This window comes from Salvelinus namaycush, chromosome 6 (genome assembly GCF_016432855.1).
Source record: "Salvelinus namaycush isolate Seneca chromosome 6, SaNama_1.0, whole genome shotgun sequence".
NCBI classification, from domain to species: Eukaryota; Metazoa; Chordata; class Actinopteri; order Salmoniformes; family Salmonidae; genus Salvelinus; species Salvelinus namaycush.
The window spans coordinates 13,014,405-13,036,944 of NC_052312.1; the positions used below are offsets into that span (position 1 = coordinate 13,014,405).

At 44.2% G+C, this 22,540-nt stretch overlaps 1 protein-coding gene across 1 annotated transcript; it reads left to right on the forward strand.

Moving 5' to 3' along the window:
* The first annotated feature begins 3,732 nt into the window (after nucleotides 1-3,732).
* LOC120049492 (synaptopodin-2-like) lies at nucleotides 3,733-16,055 on the forward strand. Its single transcript, XM_038995755.1, has 3 exons — nucleotides 3,733-4,468; nucleotides 4,535-7,244; nucleotides 13,263-16,055. The coding sequence occupies exons 1-3, from the start codon at nucleotides 3,852-3,854 to the stop codon at nucleotides 13,908-13,910; spliced, it is 3,975 nt and encodes a 1,324-aa protein (XP_038851683.1). The 5' UTR covers nucleotides 3,733-3,851; the 3' UTR covers nucleotides 13,911-16,055.
* The last annotated feature ends 6,485 nt before the right edge of the window (nucleotides 16,056-22,540 follow it).

Here is a 22,540-nt window from a genome sequence, read left to right on the forward strand (position 1 = left end):
TTAGCCAATTGTAGGACTTTAACCATGCCACTTTAAGACTGGTGACAGACTAAACACAGACCAGTTCACACTCAAGATTTGGTTCTGGGTGCCGAGATATGCCAATTTTAAAAATTTTGGTCACATCTCTCATCCCCTTCCCTTTGGTTGCTAGGCTCCAAATGACTCCAATGTAATAACTGTAGTCACAGAATGACATTCTGTTTTCCTCTATGACACTGAAAGGGGAAATTAAGTGGGGCCCAATTGAAATGTGATTACTTTCTACTTCAGTGCTTCACTCCAGTCAAATAACATGAGGGACGGAGATTGAGTTTGCTTGATTAAGGTGACCACTTGAGGGCCAGTGGTTGATGAGATAGATTTAGTTAACACAAAGGGCAAGTGCACGGGTGCGCAGCACAATATTCAACGATATTGCATATTGGAAATCCAGGCAATCAAATTATGAGATCAAAAACACTATAGTTTTGTAATTAGACGTTCTATGCCAGTCCCCAGATAAGACATAAGACATAAGAGAGATAAGACATATAACACAGTATGCTCAGTTTCAACACTTGGCTACGTTTTTTACAATTTTCATTTAACTATTTCATACAGATGGCGCACCCTATCCACTGAGGATTTTCATTCAGAGACCTACTTTGGCACAAGGGAGTCCTCTGGTGAGGCTTTGGAAAGCACCACCCTCCACATCCTGTCCCCTGGCAGGTCCCAACCACCCAGGGAGCTCTACATCGCCGATTCCCAGGACAAGGCCTACTATGGGGAGACGGAGAGTGACACGGAGGCCCCCGGAGGGATTCATCTGGTCCGCACCCAGCTCTGCGTACCTGCGCCTGAGGAGTGCCAGTTCCCCAGAGGAGGAGGGGACAAAGGTCGAGAGGGACCCCAGAGGGGGAGTTTCTCCACTGGGGCAATGGTGGAGCTACAGTTGTCCCTCGCCGAACACACCCTGGAGGATCCTGTCTGCACCTCCCTGGGGAGTGCTCTTGGAATAGAGGGGGAGATTCATGCGAGAGAGGCCCTCAAGAACGAGGCCCTCCTTCACACCACCACCCACTCGCTCTACGTCCCTGGCCCAGCTAGGGAGCCCCTGAGTCAGCATGGAGTGGTGCTGAGCTCCCCCTCTCTGCTGGGCCAGGTGGAGGTCACCCTGCAGCACCCAGCAGCCGGGAGGGGCTCTCCTCGCCTGGTAGAGGGGGTGGTCGTCTATGGGGCCAGTGGAAGTGTTGGTGGAGCCCCTGGGGAGGAAGGAGGAGGGCAAAGCCAGGGAGCTCCCGCCTCCTTCACCGTCTCCTTTGGAATTCCCGCAGAGGGGGCGGAACCAGCAGAGGAGCGAGACTCAGATTCAGAGAAGGACCTTGAGAAACCCAACAAGCACCGGGCCAAGCACGCCAGTGAGTACCCCATACCTTTTCCCTTACACTTGTCTCACTGCCACTAGTCATCCTTTGTGTATGAGTGTCAAATTAGTGTTGTCTTATAGGGTGCACTGACTCAGACCTAATAGCAGACTGACATAACAAATGAAGTTCACAGCAGTGCTAACGCAACTCTGAGTGACATGTGTGCATTCCTTACCCCGGTGCTTTGTTGCACGCTAAAATGTGTCCCCCAAAATAGTAGACAATATCTCTTACTTGGGAGGGGTTTTGTTTGGATTGAAGCAGAGAGGTCCAGTTCAAGCCTGAATTATACTAGTAGTGTCCAGTTTGTAGTATCCAAGATCACAGAAGGCAGGATTGTGGCAATTTACTGTATCAGGAGAAAGATAGATTAGAGATAGATAGAGAAAGAAAGATGGGAGATAGATAGATATAGAGGAGAAAGAAATAAAGAGAGAGCAGGGGGATAAGAATAAATAATTCTCATTAAAAAATATATAAACATTTAGAAAATGCCCTATCAAATGTTTTCCTCTAGCTTTGAATAGGGGCCTGATCAGGATGTGTCTTCCAGAGATAGATAGGGCATTACATTGAGCCGTGCAGGGGGACATAAATAAAACACCAGTGCGTTGATGATGCCTGTAGAAATGCTCTTTGATGGACACCAGCATATGCTGCACTGGCCCGTTACCCGATCCTTTAAAACGGCTCGTCTTAGCCTGTGCCGTAAAGAGAGCTTCGCTCACTACTCCCCGTCTTCCTCCACCTTGAGGTTAGTCTACTGTGGGAAATAAAAATTTAAGGATGGGTTCTTTTATAAATCACCGCTTTGTGTTTGTATGTGTGTGTACGGTTGGGGTCGTTAAAGAGTGTGTGGACATGCCTGTCGTCGCCTCGGGTTTAGGTGACAGATCCGAGAGTAGACTTACAGAAAAGGGGTAAAGGTGCTTGGGTGCTGGTGAATGCACTTTTGTCCCACAGGCTAACATTAATATTTTCTATGATCTGCCATTCGCTCCAACTATCGGGCCACCCGTTGAACAGGCTGTCACAGCTGTGTTAATATCATGTATTATTGGGGAACAAACAAGGAGTATATTAGGCATGGGTCAGAGAATTAGGTAATTGCTTGGCGTGTTACTTGAATAGAGATTGTGTAGATTGAATGATCAAATGTGTGATAAGTCTTGGCACTAAGTAAAGGGCTTCAAAAGCCAACTATAAAATCAGGACCAGGAAAGTATTGAATGAATGAGGTCTATGAAAATCTCAATTTATAGGTTATTGATTGCATTTGTCATTTGAGGGAGTTTTACAAATTCGTTTTGGATTGAAATATTTCAATATAAAATGGGCTGAATCAAATAGTCTGCATTGATATTTAGCTAATGCTGACTTTAAGTAATTAATAGCATGGTCTGATTTGAGTGTCAGCATGTTTGCTATGTCTGCCATTTTAAAGAGCAATTGGTTATATAAAGTGAAATATCAGTGAAAGTGATTAGTGAGTGGTTTCTTTCATGTATTTGGATATGCTTTCATAATGCCATTAGGGTGGACGTTCAGTGTTAAGATGTATTCAAGATTATCATAAACTTTAGAAAATGTGGTTGCAGTGCAGAGTACTGGTATCTGACACCAGTGCAACTTGGTGTGGCAAACAGAAATCAATCAACGGAAAAGTAATGAATCAAAGTAAATCAAATTGCAGATTAAAATACAGTGAGCTCAAAAAGTATTGGGACATTGAACATTTTTGTTGTTGTCTTGGCTCTGTACTCCAGCACTTTGTATTTGAAATTATACAATGACTCTTTAATTAAAATGGTATTTTCCTCCATATCGGTTGAACCGTTTAGAAATTACAGCACTTTTTGTACATAGTCCCCCCATTTTAGGGGACCAAAAGTATTGGGACAAATTCACTTATGTGTATTAAAGTAGTAAAATGTTAAGTAGACTATCTACAAAAAGTGCTGTTCACCCGATATTGATGAAAATGCCCTCAAATGAAAGCTGACAGTCTGCACTTCAACCTCAGTCATTGTATCATTTCAAATCCAAGTTGCTGGAGTACAGAGCCAAAACAACAAAGTTGGCACTGTCCCAATACTTTTGGAGCTCAAATAGGAAGAGATTCATTTGTGATATTTTACAGAATGCATGTTATTTTTACGATGCATGTGCATCCAAATGGAAGGATTTGTGGTGGTTTCAGTTCTACCCGAGCTATTATTACCCATAATATGCAGTTAAATGAACTAGGCAACAAGAGGCAACCATTTGAAATATCCCTCTTCTCTCTCCCTCCCCTCTCCCTCCCCTCTCCCCCTCACAGGGCTCAGGCGCAGTGAGAGCCTGTCAGACAAGCAGGTGAAGGAGGCCAAGTCTAAATGTAAGCGCATTGCTATCCTTCTGAACGCTGAAGCTCCCAACCCCAACAACAAGGGGGTGTTGATGTTCAAGAGGCATCGACAGAGGGCCAAGAAGTACACACTCGTCAGCTACGGCACCGGTGAGAGTGAACCAGAGTACGAGGTCGACGACAGCGACGAGGAAGACTACGGCGAAAAAGACGCCAGAGCGATCAAATTCACCCTCTTAGCCACCACCAGCGGATCAGAGCTTGAGGAGGACTTTATCACTAATGCCCAGGGTGGTGGCAGAGTGCTAACCTTCGACTGGGACACAGGACTACTCGAGATCGAGCGCAAGCTCAACTCCGGAGAGGAGATGGAGCAACTGCCCAACACCACGGGAAAGGGGGCCACAATGTTCGCCCAGCGCCGCCAGCGCATGGATGAGATCGTCGGCGAACATGAGGAGATGAGGCGCCAGGGGATTCCCGTGGAGGGGGTACAGGAGGTGGAGAAGCATGCGGCCTACCAGCAAATGGAGGAGCGCTCGTACATGCAGGCCACCACAGAGAGGCAGGCCTACATGGACTTCAGCGTGCACCAGAAGCAGCAGCAACAGTATCAGAAGTACCAAGAGCAGCAGTACTATGAGCAGCAGCAGCAGCAATACCAGCAGCAACAACAGTACGAGCAGCAGCAATACCAGCAACAACAACAGTATGAGCAGCAGCAGTACCAGCAGCAACAACAATATCATCAACAGCAGCACCACCAGCAGCAAGAGTACCAACAGCAGCAGCACATTCAGCAGTACTCGTCTAACATGAATGGCATGGCCAACCATCAAACCAATGAAATGCAGAGTTCCATGAGCAATCAAACTGCCCAGCCCTTCTCATTACAAAACCGGATGCCTGCCCTGTTTTCTCCCCCAGTGAGTGGGAACAACCAAGAGATGATGGGTCAGGGGGAGCAGATTGCCTCACGCGACGAGCGCATTTCGACGCCGGCAATCAAGTCTGGGATCTTGCAGGACACAAGGAACAGGTTCAAGGGCAAGCCAATGTTCAATTTCAAACAAGCACCCAAAGTGTCACCCAACCCCGAACTTCTGAATCTCCTCAACAGGAGTGAAAAGAAGTTGGATTTCGAGTCATGCACGGAAGAGGACTACCTCAGCTTGGGAGCTGAGGCTTGCAACTTCCTCCAGTCACCAAGGGTCAAGCATAAGACGCCTCCACCAGTCGCTCCCAAGCCCATCATTAACCCCAACTCTCCACCCTGGTCCCCTCAGCCTGAGCTGGACAATCAGGAGTTGTCAATGCATGCTGAAAATAGCGTCCCTGCACCTGCTACAGCCCCCGAGACCGAGTCCGCTCCAGAACTGGCCCCAGAGCCCTCCCCCCCTCTTGCCCCCCAGGAAGCTCCTGTTCCTGCCAAGCCCCCCTCTCCAGACAAACACACATGGAGTCCCCCAGGGTCCCAGGCACAGCAGCAGCAGCCCCAGCAAGCGCCAGCCTGGGGAGGAAATGGTCCTTCACCAACTCAGCCTCATTCGCAACCCGAGCCTCGAGTGAGTTCTTGGGATCCGTCACTAACACAGGCATCACAGCAGCCACTTGTGAGTACTTGGCCACCTGCTGAAATGAAGCACCAGGCTCCCGCTCCAAGTCAGTCCCCACCACAGCTCCCTTGGGTGACTCCCCAACCACCTCCTCCTCAGCCTCAGCCACCCATGAATTCTTGGGCTATAGCGCCTACCCAGTCACAACTCCAATGGGTTCAACCTCAAGAACAGCAACAGCCCCAGCCCCAGGCACCTTGGGCTCAACCTCAAGAACAAGCACAGCAACAGCCCCAGGCACCTTGGGCTCAACAACCTCAGCCTCAGTCTCCAGAACAGGCTTGGCCCCAGGCCCAGCCTCAGCCACCTTGGGTGTCATCACCTCAGCCTCCAATGAATGCATGGACACCACCACTGAGCCAGGCCCAGCCACAACAGCCACCTTGGGTACAACAAGCTCAACTCCAACATCCAGCTCAGCCCCAACCCCCTATGAATGCATGGGCCCCAGCACCTGCTCAGGCTCAGGTCCAGCCTCCATGGGCCCAGCAACCTCAAGAGCAAGAACAGCCACCCATGAATGCCTGGGCCCCAGATCAGAATCAGGCCCGGCCACAGCCACCTTGGGTCCAACCACCTTCAACCCAATCCCCACCCCAGCAAAACTGGCAACAACCACCTCCACAGCAGGCACCCTTACAGCCACATATGAATGCATGGGCCCCAGCTCAGGCACAGCCTCAGACACACACAAGTACCTGGGCCCCACAACCACAGCAAGTCCCAGTGAATACTCAGACCCGGATGGACAGAGTGTGTCAACCTTCTCCGAAACCTTGGAATGCTCCACAAAGTGCTCCCTGTTCTACTCCTCCACAGCGAATTAACTCTTACACACTTGGCGAAAGGTCCTCGTCACCCGTCATCAATCCAATGGCCAGTGTTTTGGCACCAGTAGGAGGAATGGGCTCGGCTTTGTCGATGCCAGCTGTTAGGGGGAAAGGAGCCGATTTGTTCGCCAAGAGGCAGTCTCGTATGGAGAAGTATGTCGTGGATTCGGACACTGTGCTGGCAGCCACTGCACAGGCAGCTCAGCAAGCCCAGGCAGCCACTGCGCAGGCAAACAAGGCAAGGCCCACGTCGCCATCTCCCTCCGTACCTCATCCGTGGAAATATTCACCCAATTGCAGAGCTCCCCCTACATCGAATTACAACCCCATACAGTCCCCTTCCTACCCACCAGGGGCCATTAAGCAACCCCCTCCATCTAGCCCTGCGGTCAAAGCAAAGAAAGGGAAAGGCAAACCTGCCTGCAAACCCCTTGCCGTTATAGATGTCATGAAACATCAGCCTTATCAGCTCAATGCCTCCCTCTTTACTTATGGCCCAGCAGTGGAGGCTGCCGAGGCTGCCAAGGCCGCCGCACCAAAGCCTGCCCCAGTCCCTCCAAACCAAAACCAACCAATAAGATATGAGCAAGCTGCCCCTGTCCAGCCGGCTGGACAAATGAATGCTCCCTATCCACAGCAGCCTCAGCAGCTCTACGGGATTCCCCCTCAACCACCCATGCATGATAGTCCATACCACCCAGCCTCACCTAATGCTTACCAGCCATCTAACAATACCTACCAGCAGGTTCCTGCTGGCCCTTACCAACATCCATATAATCCCCCTTACAAACAAGCCCCTCCAGCCCCTTATCAACCCCAGCAGCAAGCTCAAAACCCTTCTTACCAACAGACCCCCCAAGGTCCTTATCAGCCAGCCCATAGCCCCCCCTACCAAGCAGCACCCCAAGCCCCATACCAGCCACTACCTCCCAGTACCTACGTGGTGCCCAGCTTTCCCATAGCGGCAAAGTCTGAGTCCATCTCTGGGGGCAGCACCGCTCCAAAGCCCAGGTTCATGGCCAAAAAGAGTTCAGCCCAGGTGTGGAAGCCAGCAGCTGTGGGGAAAGAGTGATTCTGATAGCATAATTAAGTGATCTTTGCTTAAAAGAACATTAGATCTAGTTACAACATATACATGCACAGTACATTCATATATATGCAATATATTCATAGAAAGCTTTTAAGATGCCTTTTCAACATTTTATAGCCAACATTTTTAAATAAATGCTAGAATTTAAAAAAAGGCCCGATGCAGCGGTTTTGATCTCAATATCAAATAATTTCTGTGTAAGAATTAAGTACCTTACTGTTTTATTTTTTTATTAAAATGGTCAAAAACAAACAAATTGCGTCTTAGCAAAGAGCAATTTCTCAAGCACGAATTTTGCTAGGACTGTCTGGGAGTGGTCTAAGTGAGGGGCCTAATTGAACGAGCCTAATGGGAGAGTTACATACCCTGAAAACTAGATGTTATTGGCAGAGAGGTTTGAAACTCTTTGTTATTGGTATATTAACTTACACTGCCTGGTGATGTCGGCAGGCAGGCCAAAATGCCATCCCACCAAAATTTCAGGCTCTTACACTAAAATGGCATTATCATAATTTTCACAATTCCCCAGTATTATTCCAACCTCATACTGTGGAAATATATATATAAAACACAGGATATTCACGTTTTTGACTGCACTGGGCCTTTAATATATAAAGTTTGGATGTATTTTTCCACCTGCTATGCATTCACTCTTTACTCGTATACAACTATATAATATCTTGGTTTTTCAAGCAAAGCTTTTCAATGTTAATTTCTTTGCAATATTGCAACGCACAATACATAGAAAATTAAATATATGATATTGGTATATCTTAATTATCTAAGCCCAAAAATGGTAAAATGTAGTTTCAGGAAATCCACAAAATGCATTCAATAGACTTATGACGTGAATCAGTGGAGCCTCTAAACAGGCATTGCCAGAATGTGAGCGAGGATAATAGCCAGCAAGAATTCAGAGGAACAGGTGAATGTATATTGCTGAGAAAGTTAAAATTTGAAATGAGAGAAGCTTGAAAGGGAATTTAAGAAAAGGTTGTAGTACTAAGGCGGTGTGTGAGCCAGTGATAAGTTTGATAAGATCTTCTGCAATATCAACAGTGTATTTGTTAGCTGTTAAGATGTGCAATAATTTGTCAAAATTGACCTTGAATGATCTGAGAAGAAAATTATTAGTAGCGACTAAGAGGTTTAAGACATCGAGAGCTTGGGACTATAAGGCTCTATCTACAAAAAGACGATTCTGAGATAATTGGCTGTACAGTTTCAAACCCTCATTGGTTTGAATGGTGTCAGCAATTTTTATCTTATTCTTTTAAGTGTAACAACATGAATTGGGGTATTTAGAGTACTTTATAGGTAGAGAACATTGAGCAGAACAAGACTATGTCAATAACAAAATTTGGACAAAAATGTAGATAGAACCTTATCGTCCCCAAGCTCTCGTCATGGTTAGGGAGACCAGGAGTGGTCAGTGGAAACATATTTAGGGTCAGGTTTGAGAGCCGTCTGGCTTCATTTGACATGTGTTTTGTAAGTACAGTGACATTACTTTGATTTGGTGGATATAATGTTCATATGCAATAGTGAATAGGAAACATGGCTACTTCATTTACCAAACATTCATAAATTGCATTGCAACAAGGGAATGTTTTGTATTTTATAAATTGAAGTATACATACAAGTCTAATACTTTTTTGTTAGGGTCCCGTCTCTTGAAGGTGGGAGGTGGAAGGTACTTGCACAAATGTAAGATGTAGATCGCGTACAATTTCATTCAGTGTCTTCCAAAAGACCCTGCTTGAATTGTTTTGGATTCATTTGAGCGGTTATTGCGTCATGATAGGTCTCTAAATGTAAACTTTTCCATGTCACAGATGATGTGTGTGCGTGAGTGAAAGCTGTTGGTTTGGGAGGACTAGTGGGTTTGTATTGTTTCACCAACATGAATGGCAGTCGCTCACTAGACCTCCAGCTATTCTGTCTTTTCTCACTCTTCTAATTTCAGCTTTGCATATTTTTTGTTCTATGTTTCTGTACACCTGCTTTGGTTTAACGTAATGCCCCCCCCAAAAAACATTACAAAAAGGGATATTGAAATAAGCAGTTACAGAAAAAAGGGGAGTTTGGATGAACCACCCTGTCATTTGAATGGTATACATTTGTTATGGAGTTGCTTTCTCTTGTTCTGTCAATTCTTTTCCATTTTCTTTTGTGTTTCTTTTTCATAGTGCACTTTCTGTACGATTCATGTCAGTGCCATTAAAATGCCTTTTATCGTTACGTTTGCGTTTCCTCGGTTGGTCTCTTCTGCATGCATTTTCACATCCCATTCTGCTACTCTTTACTTTTCCTCTACACCACCTTTATACTTGGCACAACTCTCTTCCCACCTTACCACTGCACCATATTTTCTGTAGAAAAATTACAAACACAAACACACACATTCATTATTTTGCTACTCCCTAACTCAAATGGGAACACCCATGGATTTTTGGTTTGGATTTTTTTAAACAGTAGGACGTCTTAACTATTTTCAGCCATAGCGAAATACAAATAATACGTTCAATAAATCACAGCCTGAAGGGAGTTTGAGAACATAGTGTGAACTAGAATAGAGGAAAAACAAATTTGCAGGTACTCCATGTCACCTTCTAAACAACTGACATGTTTATTGGCATACCCAGCATGCCTTTGTGCTGATAGGAGTGGAGGTAGCTAGCTACCACTGTTAGCACCATCTGTGGTTAAGTATCGTAAATTCAAAATGGTGGAGAGCCAACCACTGTCCAATAATAGTTCACTGCTCACAGTCTATAAAAGCCTTGTTACAAGCCAGCTGCCTCTGCTTAGAAATATGATGAGTCCCTCACTCGAACTCTAGACTTCTCTAGAATTGAGGAAAGTGCTCAAAAAGCACACTGCCATCCCTGAACGCATGGTGACAGAAGGGTATTTCCAGCTTGGATAACCTCATTGGATAAGACTGGAGAATGAGCCAGCTCTGACCTACAGTGTAAATGTTTACCCGTCCGGTCTTGCATCATCACGTAGTGTTGGGAGCCATGTTAGAGAGGTTGTCAAGGGGATGTCGTCTGTTGAGTGGGAGTTTTAATATCAATTCTGTGCCCACCGCAGGCACAGGCTATATCGGGAGGGAATTTGATCATCCTCACTTAAATGACCTGACTAGAAGAGTCCTGTCCTGGCCTTTTGGCTACGCCTGCTTCTTAAATCTCACATACTGTAGATTTATGTATTGTTTATGCATTCTAAGGGAATACTTATTTAGGGGTTCTTCTTGGTTGTACATTTTAATAACTGTAAAGACATCTATGTGTTTTTGGAGAGGCTTTAAGTCACAATAAAGACTAAACCATGGCAGATTTATGGCTAAGGAATGGGACAGTTGCAGAATGAATGTAAAAACATTGATTGATGCACAACATGTTGTGTTTCCTGGTGAACTAAATGATAGAAGTCCCCGAAACGGTTTGTCAACACATGTCCTCATCTCAGTATTTTCCATTGGATGTAGTCAGATTTAATAGATTGCGCTTTCTTACAAACCAGCGACGTAGGAGTCGAGTGAAAAGCACAAATATAAAATCCCTGTGTACAGTAGCACTGTCACGCCAGCCCAGCAGACACCCTTTCCAATGGACCCAGCTGCCATGACATCATTAAAAGGCTAATGCTAGGTGGACTCCCCAATGGTGTGGTAAAGCCAGACTCAATGGTGCCCATCTAAATTTGATGTCACCCCTCCAATCCCAGGCAGACACCCAAGCATTCCCTGCAGTGGCTGGAAATCAGCGATTAGTTCATGCCTTTCCTTCTATCCTGGTCAGAGGCTATTTTAAGCGTCAGTAGGGGATTGAAATACATAAATCTTGATAATCTGACCCATAACACTGATGCACCGTATGTGGAGCGAGTCGAACATCTGTCTGAAAACACAAAAACCTCTGACAAACGGCCACTCCAAAGACCTACAGATGTAGGAGCTTAATCTGAGCCAGTTTGCTACAGCAGGAAAATAATCCTGCAGCAACAGGAAATGTTAATTAAGGGGAAATCAAGCCTTTTTAAACCTCAAATACACCACAAGTTTTACATTTCCTGAGAAAAAAAAGTCATCTTGCAAAAGGTTGATCAAATTAAGATCCTACAACTGTACATGGCCTGTCCTATCCTGGGATATCATATCCTGGGATATGAAGGCCAATTCCATTGTGTATCACCATGTCCCACCCTTACCTTTCGAAGGTGGTTTAAAGTGCAGGTTTGGTTGATTTGATTACTGTCAAACTTGGCAAAACACTTGGATTAACATTAGGTAACATACTTATTCATACTCCACCCACATTTAACAACCATCTATCTGTTCATTTGATTAAAAACAGTAAGCTTGAGCTACAATTTAGCAATGGAAAAAAGATAGAGTAAGTCAAATAGAAAATGCGACAACAAGGGGATATAGATTTTTCTACAGATAATCATTATCAAAATCTCCCGATAGACAAATAAACCAAATGCAACAAAGGCAGCATCCTTTCACGTGTACAAATCCTCTTTAACATCAATCTTGAATAAAACATGACCTAATGTAGCTACATTGTCTACTAATCTACTTAAGCCGATTCATAAGCGTCCCAGTCAAAATAGTGACAGCTGGCTCGCAAAGACAATTCTTGGGCTCTTCTTACAGCTTACCGGATATCTTGACCCACTAAAACAAGTTAGTCATCGAATTTCCCCCTAAAATGAATCGTACAATTCCATTTTCTTTTTCTGCCATTGACAACAATCTATATGAGTCGATCTTATTGGCTGTTCTTACACTTATTCACCAGATGGCAGCACACTCCCTTCGGAGTGGTTTAAATTGCAGGAAGACTGTTATGAACATAAGAGATTTTGCCAGCACTGCCCAATCGACACACACATTTCCACTGCCTGTGCAGGGATCCTGATAGGGAATTAAAAAGGGACCTGTTCTTTGATACAATGAGAGAGACAAGATAACGGCCCTTGAGAAGATTTGCTGACTCATTGAGACACCTTGAAAGTGATGCTGGTAATCCACAAAGCCAGTCAGAACCAATTTAAACAAGATAAATGTGGCTTATTTTGGAAACAAACTCATAAGCCAATTGTTCTGAGAAATCAAAAGTCGGGCAAGTGTTGGAATTGTGAAAACAAAAAATGGAAAAGTACATTCATAGAAAAAAAGAGTTCCAAACGGGTTATTCAGCTGTTCCTATAGCAAAACCATTTCTGGTTCCAGGTAGAACCCTTTTTGGTTCCAGGCAGAACCCTTTTTGGTTTCATGTAGGACCCTCTGTGGAAAGGGCTCTACATGGAAACCAAAATAGTTTTTCCTGGAACCAAAAAGGGTTCTTCAAATGGTTCTCCTTTTTTTCTAAGGTTTTAGCTTCTTGAATAGGAATCCTCTATCAAGTTTTATCCTGATTCTGGTAGAGTTGTCTTCCTTCAGAACATCAATAGTGGTTTTGAGAATTGAGAGCAGGCCTTTGTGCAGTATACTAGCAGCGTGAATTTCAACTCCTAATATATCATGATTCAGGTTACCAAAATACTCCTCACACGATGTAGGACGGTGCCGTTCTTTTGCCATTTACCAAGAGAACACAAACTAATGATTTATGGCATAACTATTGTGAGAAAGGTGATACAAAATGAATTCTCATTGCTTTATATTATTGTTGATAAACAATCGAACTACCATATCAAAAATCTTACTTTGAAACATAACCTAATATGAAGCTGTACAGTTACACATGACTGTTGCTGCGAGAGAGGGAAGAGAATACTGGATTATATGTGGGTATTAAATGCTCAAAGGAAGCTCTCAAACTACTGTATGTCTAAGCCATTTTCCAAGTTCCACTGTGATTTGTTCTTGCTGGAAGGATAGTCAGACAAGTGCGTGCTTAAAAATCAGTCCCTGTCTGAAGTAAACATGTCTGAATGTCTCTTTTCCAGGCATTTGGCAGGAGCTACTCTCTGTCCCCACCCGCCGCCAGAGCACCATCGCTGGGCCTCCGGTCATCGTCTGGGTCCCCTTCCCTCTCATATAAACCCCGGGCCTCGTCTGCTCCAGCACCCCCGGGGAGGCAGATGTCCTGGCTGGACAAGAGTCACAAGCCTCCTTCCCCCTGGGAGGCCGCAGCCCGCCACCCCATGGGCCTGGTCGACGAGGCCTTCACCTTCCAGAACCTCCAGCAGGCCATCGCCTTCAACGTGTGCTTGGCTGCCCAGCGCAAGCTGCTCCCCGAGCCCCCTGCTGAGTGGAAGTCTAGGGTGTCCTACGATCCTCCCAGGATGACTGAGGGATGGAACCCGAACCAGAGATGGAACCAGAGGCAGAGCCAGACCCAGAGCCAGGGTCAGAGCCAGAGTTACAGCAGAGTTATGCCTCCGTTCCTGTCCCCAACCAAGAGCACGGCCTCGGCCCCCGCCGGTCCAGCTGGCTACAGGTCCCTGCCCAGACAGTTGCAGCCCCAGAGGTCCCTGACGGAGGCCAATATCGAGCACTCTGGGGCCAGTCATGGGAACGGAAGACCCCTGAGGGGGCAGCAGCAGCCAAGCTACAGATCTGTGTACCACACCGACTGGAGCTGGAGACGCTAGAGGCAGACAAACATGATGGCTACTTATCTTCATAACAAGGCCAGAAAGTAACTCCAAGATATTCAGATGAATAGTAGTAAGGACCATATATATAATCAGCATAATATAAAACTTGGGACAATGGGATAACACAAGGGTTGAGGAGAGCGAGGGGATAGCTATTGGGTTTGTGCTGTGTACAGGAGAGAGATTGAAGGAGGTTGGATCTGCTTATTCAGGTTTCACTGAGAATACTGCTAAGAATATACAGATGATAAGCGTAAATGTTTTGGTATTGGGGACACTGTCAATGATGGTTCTATTTTAGTCAAATGGGATGGTATTGAGTTTCACTTCATCAAGCTTTCATTGGACAGAAATCAATGAGTGATTGAAGCAAAAAGAAGGCTGTAATTGCACTGTCAGAGGCTTTAATTTCCTCCAACACTGTGATGTGATGGTAGCATTCAAAGTAAGTGAAATCAATAGTATTTCTTCGGAGGAAGAAATGGGCATAAAGTATGTTGTAAGGCAGAATGTGTGATTGTCATGTATAAAAATTAAAGGATGGGAGTAATGAATGGACATGTACATTTGTGTCAAAAATACAGTACAGTATGGAATACAGTGGGAAATATACTGCTAGGTTCGCTGTGCATCATACAGATGACCCACTCACAATTGACCACAAAGGTCAGTTTGAAATTGCTGAGTGGTACAATAATGTGTGATGACAAGCTAGAATCTAGTACAATAGCATTAGTTGATAGTGTTAGTGCCCTAAGAGAAACACACAAAATAACACAGGTGTTATAGTAGTGGTTGGTGGCCACATATACGTTGTGGGGAGTTGGATACGAAAGGGCCACGTTTTATGATTTTACCATTTTATTATCCAGATGACTTAAAGTGCCACTGTGGATGTATTTACTTAGCATGCTGGTTTTTGTGGTGTTCGTGGATTCGCGTGTCTTGTCAAACTAAATGTGTCAATGTGAAGTTGGTTAATGCTTTGGGAAACAGTTAAAGTACACCGTTAAACATCCAGAGCAAGGGGCTAAGAACACAGGGCTGAATACTACTGCGAGATGCCACACACATCTCCAACTTGCATATAAATCATATATATTTAGGTAAGTCCTTTAGATTACCTTAATACTTTACATTAAGACTTTACAAATAATGTTAAATATACCTTAATGCAAAGTGTTTATAAGTCATTTATAAACCGTTGATTATACGTTTTTAAAGTATGTATAAATCCCTTATAAATAATATCATGTAAAGTGTTAAAGATAAGTCACTTAAAGATTTGCTCAAAATATATCTCAAGTCAGGATTTCAACCCTTAGAACTACTGCTGATGCATTGTGGGTCTAAACGAGGCTTACAACTTGGGGAATGGCTAAATCTATAGCTCAACACATTGTGCGGACAGGTTACTTACTATACAGAGATTAATTCATAATTTTTTTGCCAGCTGCCTTTTATTTACTACATTAACAGGTGGCACCGAACAAGGGTTGTGTCCCTATACAGTGCACTACTTTTTAACTAGGGCCCATAGGGAATAGGGTGCAATTAAAGGTGCATCACGTGATGAATATGAAGGGGAGGGCATCAAGCTTCTAACTCATCTAACAGGACATTGTAAGGTATTTTCCCAGTGATTACACTGTGGGCACCTGGAAAAATTATATCCAGTTATGTAAGAGAGTTGACACTAGGTACATTAGAGAGAAGAGAGTGAGGGATGGAAATTGTGTTCTTGGACTTTGTTAAGTAGAGCACAGAATGTGTTATTTGCTGATGTCCGTTCCTGGTGATAAATAGGCTTCAAAGCAAATAGAATGTAGAATAGGAAATCAATATCTGTACTTTTATTATGTGGTCATGGACATGTATGGTGTGAATCAAGTTGAAATTGTGAGATACATCACTTGCGTTTGCTTGTGTTGCTTACTTCTCATGGCTTTTCATCAGTCCAGAGTAAAGATTCTATGTGCGACTGCGATGGATCAAATTCTGAATTTTCATGTATCATCTCTTATTATTGCAAGATTTGAAATTGTTTAACACTAGTTAGTATCTGTCATGTGATTCCACAAAGTTCTGTATGTGTGTCATCAGCAACGATATATTGGAGTGATAAGAGTGACATTTTGGTGTTTTGGAAAATAAAAAAAGCATTGAACTACTGACCAAGTATTTTTCTCGTTTTGTTGTTGTGGGACTGACATGTTTCTAAGCTACTCCTTCTTAATTCATCCCAGTTCTAATATAGGCATCATCAAATCGATATGGAATCATTATATCATTGTTTTTTGTGCTGCTGGAAGTCCATGTGTCGCTAAAATGTTGTGTTTTTTTAATGTCTTATTAGTTGTACGGGATACGCATGGTATACATCGTCCAACGAAATGCTTACTTGGTGGTTCCTTCTCGACAATGCAAAAAACAATAAGAAATAATAAAAGATAAGAATACAAACAAAGTTAATAGCTCAGTGGAATAGAATAAACATTTTAGCATAAGTGTATTACAGGAAGGCACAATTTATAGTATTGGCACAATATTTACACGTGTATTGGGTAAGGGAAATAAGAATCTGGTAGCAGCAGTTGTGATGTGTGTGTAGCATGAATGTACTGTGTGTGTGTTTTTAATTTTTAATTTTATTTAACCTTTATTTAACCAGGTAGGCTAGTTGAGAACAAGTTCTCATTTGCAACTGCGACCTGGCCAAGATAAAGCAAAGCAGTTCGACACATACAACAACACAGAGTTACACATGGAATAAACAAACATACAATCAATAATACAGTAGACACATATACAGCATGTGCAAATGAGGTAGGATAAGAGGTAAGACAATAAAATCGGCCATGGTGGCAAAGTAATTACAATATAGCAATTAAACACTGTAATGGTAGGATGTGCAGAAGATGAATGTGCAAGTTGAGATACTGGGGTGCAAAGGAGCAAGATAAATAAATAAATACAGTATGGGGATGAGGTAGATTGGATGGGCTATTTACAGATGAGCTATGTACAGGTGCAGTGATCTGTGAGTTGCTCTGACAGCTGGTGCTTAAAGCTAGTGAGGGAGGTAAGAGTTTCCAGCTTCAGAGATTTTTGCAGTTCGTTACAGTCATTGGCAGCAGAGAACTGGAAGGACAGGCAGCCAAAGGAAGAATTGGCTTTGGGGGTGACCAGTGAGATATACCTGCTGGAGCGCGTGCTACGGGTGGGTGCTGCTATGGTGACCAGTGAGCTGAGATAAGGCGGGGCTTTACCTAGCAGAGTCTTGTAGATGACCTGGAGCCAGTGTGCTTGGCGACGAATATGTAACGAGGGCCAGCCAACGAGAGCATACAGGTCGCAGTGGTGGGTAGTATATGGGGCTTTGGTGACAAAACGGATTGCACTGTGATAGACTGCATCCAATTTGTTGAGTAGAGTGTTGGAGGCTATTTTGTAAATGACATTGCCGAAGTCGAGGATCGGTAGGATGGTCAGTTTTACGAGGGTATGTTTGGCAGCATGAGTGAAGGATGCTTTGTTGCGAAATAGGAAGCCAAATCTAGATTTAATTTTGGATTGGAGATGTTTAATGTGAGTCTGCAAGGAGAGTTTACAGTCTAACCAGACACCTAGGTATTTATAGTTGTCCACATATTCTAAGTCAGAACCGTCCAGAGTAGTGATGCTGGACGGGCAGCAATCGGTTGAAGAGCATGCATTTAGTTTTACTTGCATTTAAGAGCAGTTGGAGGCCACGGAAGGAGAGTTGTATGGCATTGAACTCATCTGGAGGTTAGGTAACACAGTGTCCAACGAAGGGCCAGAGGTATACAGAATGATGTCGTCTGAGTAGAGGTGGATCAAAGAATCACCAGCAGCGAGAGCGACATTATTGATGTATACAGAGAAGAGTCGGCCCGAGAATTGAACCCTGTGGCACCCCCATAGAGACTGCCAGAGGTCCAGACAACAGGCCTTCCGATTTGACATGCTGAACTCTATCGGAGAAGTAGTTGGTGAACCAAGTGAGGCAATCATTTGAGAAACCAAGGCTGTTGAGTCTGCCAATAAGAATGTTGTGACAGAGTCGAAACCCTTAGCCAGGTCGATGAATACGGCTGCACAGTAATGTCTCTTATCAATGGCGGTTATGATATCATTTAGGACCTTGAGCATGGCTGAGGTGCACCCATGACCAGCTCTGAAACCAGATTGCATAGTGGAGAATGTACGGTGAGATTCGAAATGGTCGGTGATCTGTTTGTTAAAACCTCTTGACACTAGGGGGGCGCCATTTCGACTTTGTAAAAATTCGTTCCCAAATTAAACTGCCTCGTACTCAATTCTTGCTCGTACAATATGCATATTATTATTACTATTGGATAGAAAACACTCTCTAGTTTCTAAAACCGTTTGAATTATTTCTCTGAGTGAAACAGAACTCATTCTGCAGCACATTTCCTGTCAGGAAGTGAGATTTCTGAAATCGAGGTCCCTGTTCTGGGGTCAGTTTATAAGTCCCCATGCAAGCTATGGGGCTACATGCACTGCATACGCCTTCCTTGAATGGAGTGGATTGCACCATCTGGGGCCCTATATAAGACCGTGGAACGGAAGTACCGTTCTTTTCAACGGGGCGCCTGGCGCAGCAGGGACATCACAATGGCGTCCTGCAAAGCTTTCGTTTTAGCAGTTCTATATCTCCGGTCATGTTTTTATTCGTTATAGTTGTTAAAGACATCATAAGGTAGTTAATTTAAACCGACTTATAGCAGTTTATATCAGTTTATTGCGATTTTCTGGGATTTCTTTGTGACGCGCTATCACCAGTTGGACACCTTACCGGCACATAGCTAACGTTAGCGGCTATTTCGACAGGACAAGAGGACATCTTTCAACCAAAAGACGATTGTTCTGGAGAAAGGACACCTTGCCCAAGATTCTGATGGAAGCTCAGCAAATAGTAAGCAGTCTTTATGCTGTTAATTCGTACTTATGTTGACAAATGTCAAATAATAATTCCGCCATGAATTTTGGTGCGGTCTCGCTTTAGCGCACGCTGTATTGCGCAGTAACGTTAATTTTAAAAATCTAACACAGCGATTGCATTAAGAACTAATTTGTCTTTCATTTGCTGTCCAACCTGTATTTTTTAGTCAAGTTTATGATTATTTATTGATTAGAATAGGTGCCTCTCCAAAGATTTCTCCCGACATTTTCTGGGCAGCTTGGCAACTTTTCTCATTGTATAACCACGATTTGTGCCGCTAAATATGCACATTTTCGAACAAACTCTATATGCATTGTGTAATATGATGTTATAGGACTGTCATCTGAAGAATTCTGAGAAGGTTAGTGAAAAAATGGTGGTTTATACGTTATCGCTATTTTTGGCTTGAATCAATGCTGTTGTGATGTTTGCTATTGTGGTAAGCTAATATAACGCTATATTGTGTTTTCGCTGTAAAACACTTAGAAAATCTGAAATATTGTCTGGATTCACAAGATCTGTGTCTTTCATTTGCTGTACGCTGTGTATTTTTAAGAAATGTTTTATGATGAGTAATTAGGTAATACACGATGGTCTCTGTAGTTATTCTAGTTGCTTTGGTGAGAGTTGTGATGGTGGCTGCAATGGTAAACTATGATTTATACCTGAAATATGCACATTTTTCTAACAAAACATATGCTATACAATAAATATGTTATCAGACTGTCATCTGATGAAGTTGTTTCTTGGTTAGTGGCTATTTATATCTTTATTTGGTCGAATTTGTGATAGCTACTGATGGAGTAAAAAAAGTGGTGTCTTTTGCTAACGTGGTTAGCTAATAGATTTACATAGTGTCTTCCCTGTAAAACATTTTAAAAATCAGAAATGATGGCTGGATTCACAAGATGTGTATCTTTCATCTGGTGTCTTGGACTTGTGATTTAATGATATTTAGATGCTAGTATTTACTTGTGACGCTATGCTAGGCTATGCTAGTCAGCTTTTTTACTGATGGGGGTGCTCCCGGATCCGGGTTTGGGAGGAATTAGAGGTTAACTTAGCTTTCAAAGACCTTAGAAAGGCAGTGTAGAATAGATATAGGTCTGTAGCAGTTTGGGTCTAGAGTGTCTCCCCCTTTGAAGAGGAGGATGACCACGGCAGCTTTCCAATCTATGGAAATCTCAGACGATACGAAAGAGAGGTTGAACAGGCTAGTAATAGGGGTTGCAATAATTTCGGCAGATAATTTTAGAAAGAGAGGGTCCAGATTGTCTAGCCCGGCTGATTTGTAGGGGTCCAGATTTTGCAGCTCTTTCAGAACATCAGCTATCTGGATTTGGGTGAAGGAGAAGTGGGGGAGGTTTGGGCGAGTTGCTGTGGGGAGCGCAGGGCTGTTGACCGGGGTATGGGTAGCCAGGTGGAAAGCATGGCCAGCCGTAGAAAAATGCTTATTGAAATTCTCAGTTATTGTGGATATATATCGGTAGTGAAAGTGTTTCCTAGCCTCAGTGCAGTGGGCAGCTGGGAGGAGGTGCTCTTACTCTCCATGGACTACAGTGTCCCAGAATTTTTTTGGGTTTGTACTACAGGATGCAAATTTCTGTTTAAAAAAATCTAGCCTTAGCTTTCCTAACTGCCTGTGTATATTCGTTCCTAACTTCCCTGAAAAGTTGCATATTACGGGGGCTATTCGATGCTAATGCAGAATGCCACAGGATGTTTTTGTGCTGGTCAAGGGCAGACATGTCTGGAGTGAACCAAGGGCTATATCTATTCTGAGTTCAACATTTTTTGAATGGAGCATGCTTATTTAAGATGGTGAGGAAGGCACTTTTAAAGATTAACCAGGCATCCTCTACTGACGGGATGAGGTCAATGTTATTCCAGGTTACCCCGGCCAGGTCAATTAGAAAGGCCTGTTCGCAGAAGTGTTTTAGCGTTTGACAGTGATGATGGGTGGTGGTTTGACCGCAGATCCATTACGGATGCAGGCAATGAGGAAGTGATCGCTGAGATCTTGGTTGAAAACAGCAGAGGTGTATTTGGAGGGCGAGTTAGTTAGGATGATATCTATGAGGGTGCCGGATTTGGGGTTGTACCTTGTAGGTTCATTGATAATTTGTGTGACATTGAGGGCATCAAGCTTAGATTGTAGGATGGCCGGGGTGTTAAGCATGTCCCAGTTTAGGTCACCTAGCAGCACGAGCTCAGAAGATAGATGGTGGGGGCAATCAATTCACATATGGTGTCCAAGGCACAGCTGGCGGCAACGGTGAGAGACTTGTTTCTGGAAAGGTGAATTTTTAGAAGTAGAAGCTCGAATTGTTTGGGTACAGACCTGATAGTAAGACAGAACTCTGCAGTAGATTGCAACACCGCCCCCTTTGGCAGTTCTATCTTGGCGGAAAATGTTATAGTTAGGGATGGAAATTTCAGGGTTTTTGGTGGTTTTAGCAGAATGTGCTAAAGCAGTGAATAAAACAAACTTAGGGAGGAGGCTTCTAATGTTAACATGCATAAAACCAAGGCTTTTACGGTTACATAAGTCAACAAATGAGAGCACCTGGGGAGTAGGAGTGGAGCTAGGCACTGCAGGTCCTGGATTAACCTATACATCACCAGAGGAACAGAGGAGAAGTAGGATAAGGGTACGGCTAAAGGCTATAAGAACTGGCTGTCTAGCACGTTCAGGACAGAGAGTAAAGGGAGCAGGTTTCTGGGCACGATAGCATAGAGTCAAGGCATACTGTACAGACAAAGGTGTGGTAGGAACAGAGTACATTGGAGGTAAACCTAGGCATTGAGTGATGAAGAGAGAGATATAGTCTCTAGAGACGTTTAAACCAGGTGATGTCATCGCATATGTGGGAGGTGGAACAACATGGTTGGTTAAGGCATATTGAGCAGGGCTATAGGCTCTACAGTGAAATAAGCCAGTAATCACTAACCAGGACAGTAATGGACAAGGCATATTGATATTAGGGAGAGGCATGCGTAGCCAAGTGATCGTATGGGTCCAGTGAGTGGTTGGGCTGGCTGGGGACACGGCGATTGACAGTTAGCAGGCCGGTGCTAGCAAGCTAGCAGTTAGCAGGCCGGGGCTAGTAAGCTAGCATAAGGGCCTTAGAGGGACGTCGCGATGGGGGAAAAGTCTGTTTTTGCCTCCTCGTGCGGTGACGTCGATAGACCAGTGGTGGAATTAGTAGGGTTCCAAGTAGCAGAGGGCTCCAAGTCCAATTTGCAAAATGGGTATAGTGGTCCAAGAAACTGTCCGGTGGATCAGCTAACAGTCCAATGTGCTATAGATAGCTAGCAGGCCGCGGTTAGCAGAATGGGCCTTCAGGGGACGTCGCGCCTGAGGGGCCTGTTGGGATCCTCAGGTAGATTATGTCGGTATTCCAGTCATGAAGGATCCGTGCCCCTTACTGGCAGTAGAAGGGGTCCGGATATTGTAGCCGAGGAGTGGGCTTCAGGAGTAGCCCAGGAGCCCTAGCCGGGAGGTGGTTCTAGCATGGGCTAGCCCCAGGCTAGTTGGTGCTTGCTATGGGACGGAAACGTTAGCCAGGAGTAGTCAACCAATGGGTTGCGGTTAGCTAACTACCATGATCCAGATGAAAGGGTTCAGAGTTTGCGG

Excerpts from the sequence above, each read along its gene's own strand:
- LOC120049492 (XM_038995755.1), top strand. The coding sequence starts at position 3,852 with ATGTTCAAGAGGCATCGACAGAGGGCCAAGAAGTACACACTCGTCAGC. Across the intron at positions 4,469-4,534 it reads CAATACCAGCAACAACAACA|GTACCAACAGCAGCAGCACA; the intron begins GTATGAGCAGCA and ends CCAGCAGCAAGA. Across the intron at positions 7,245-13,262 it reads CCAAAAAGAGTTCAGCCCAG|GCATTTGGCAGGAGCTACTC; the intron begins GTGTGGAAGCCA and ends TCTCTTTTCCAG.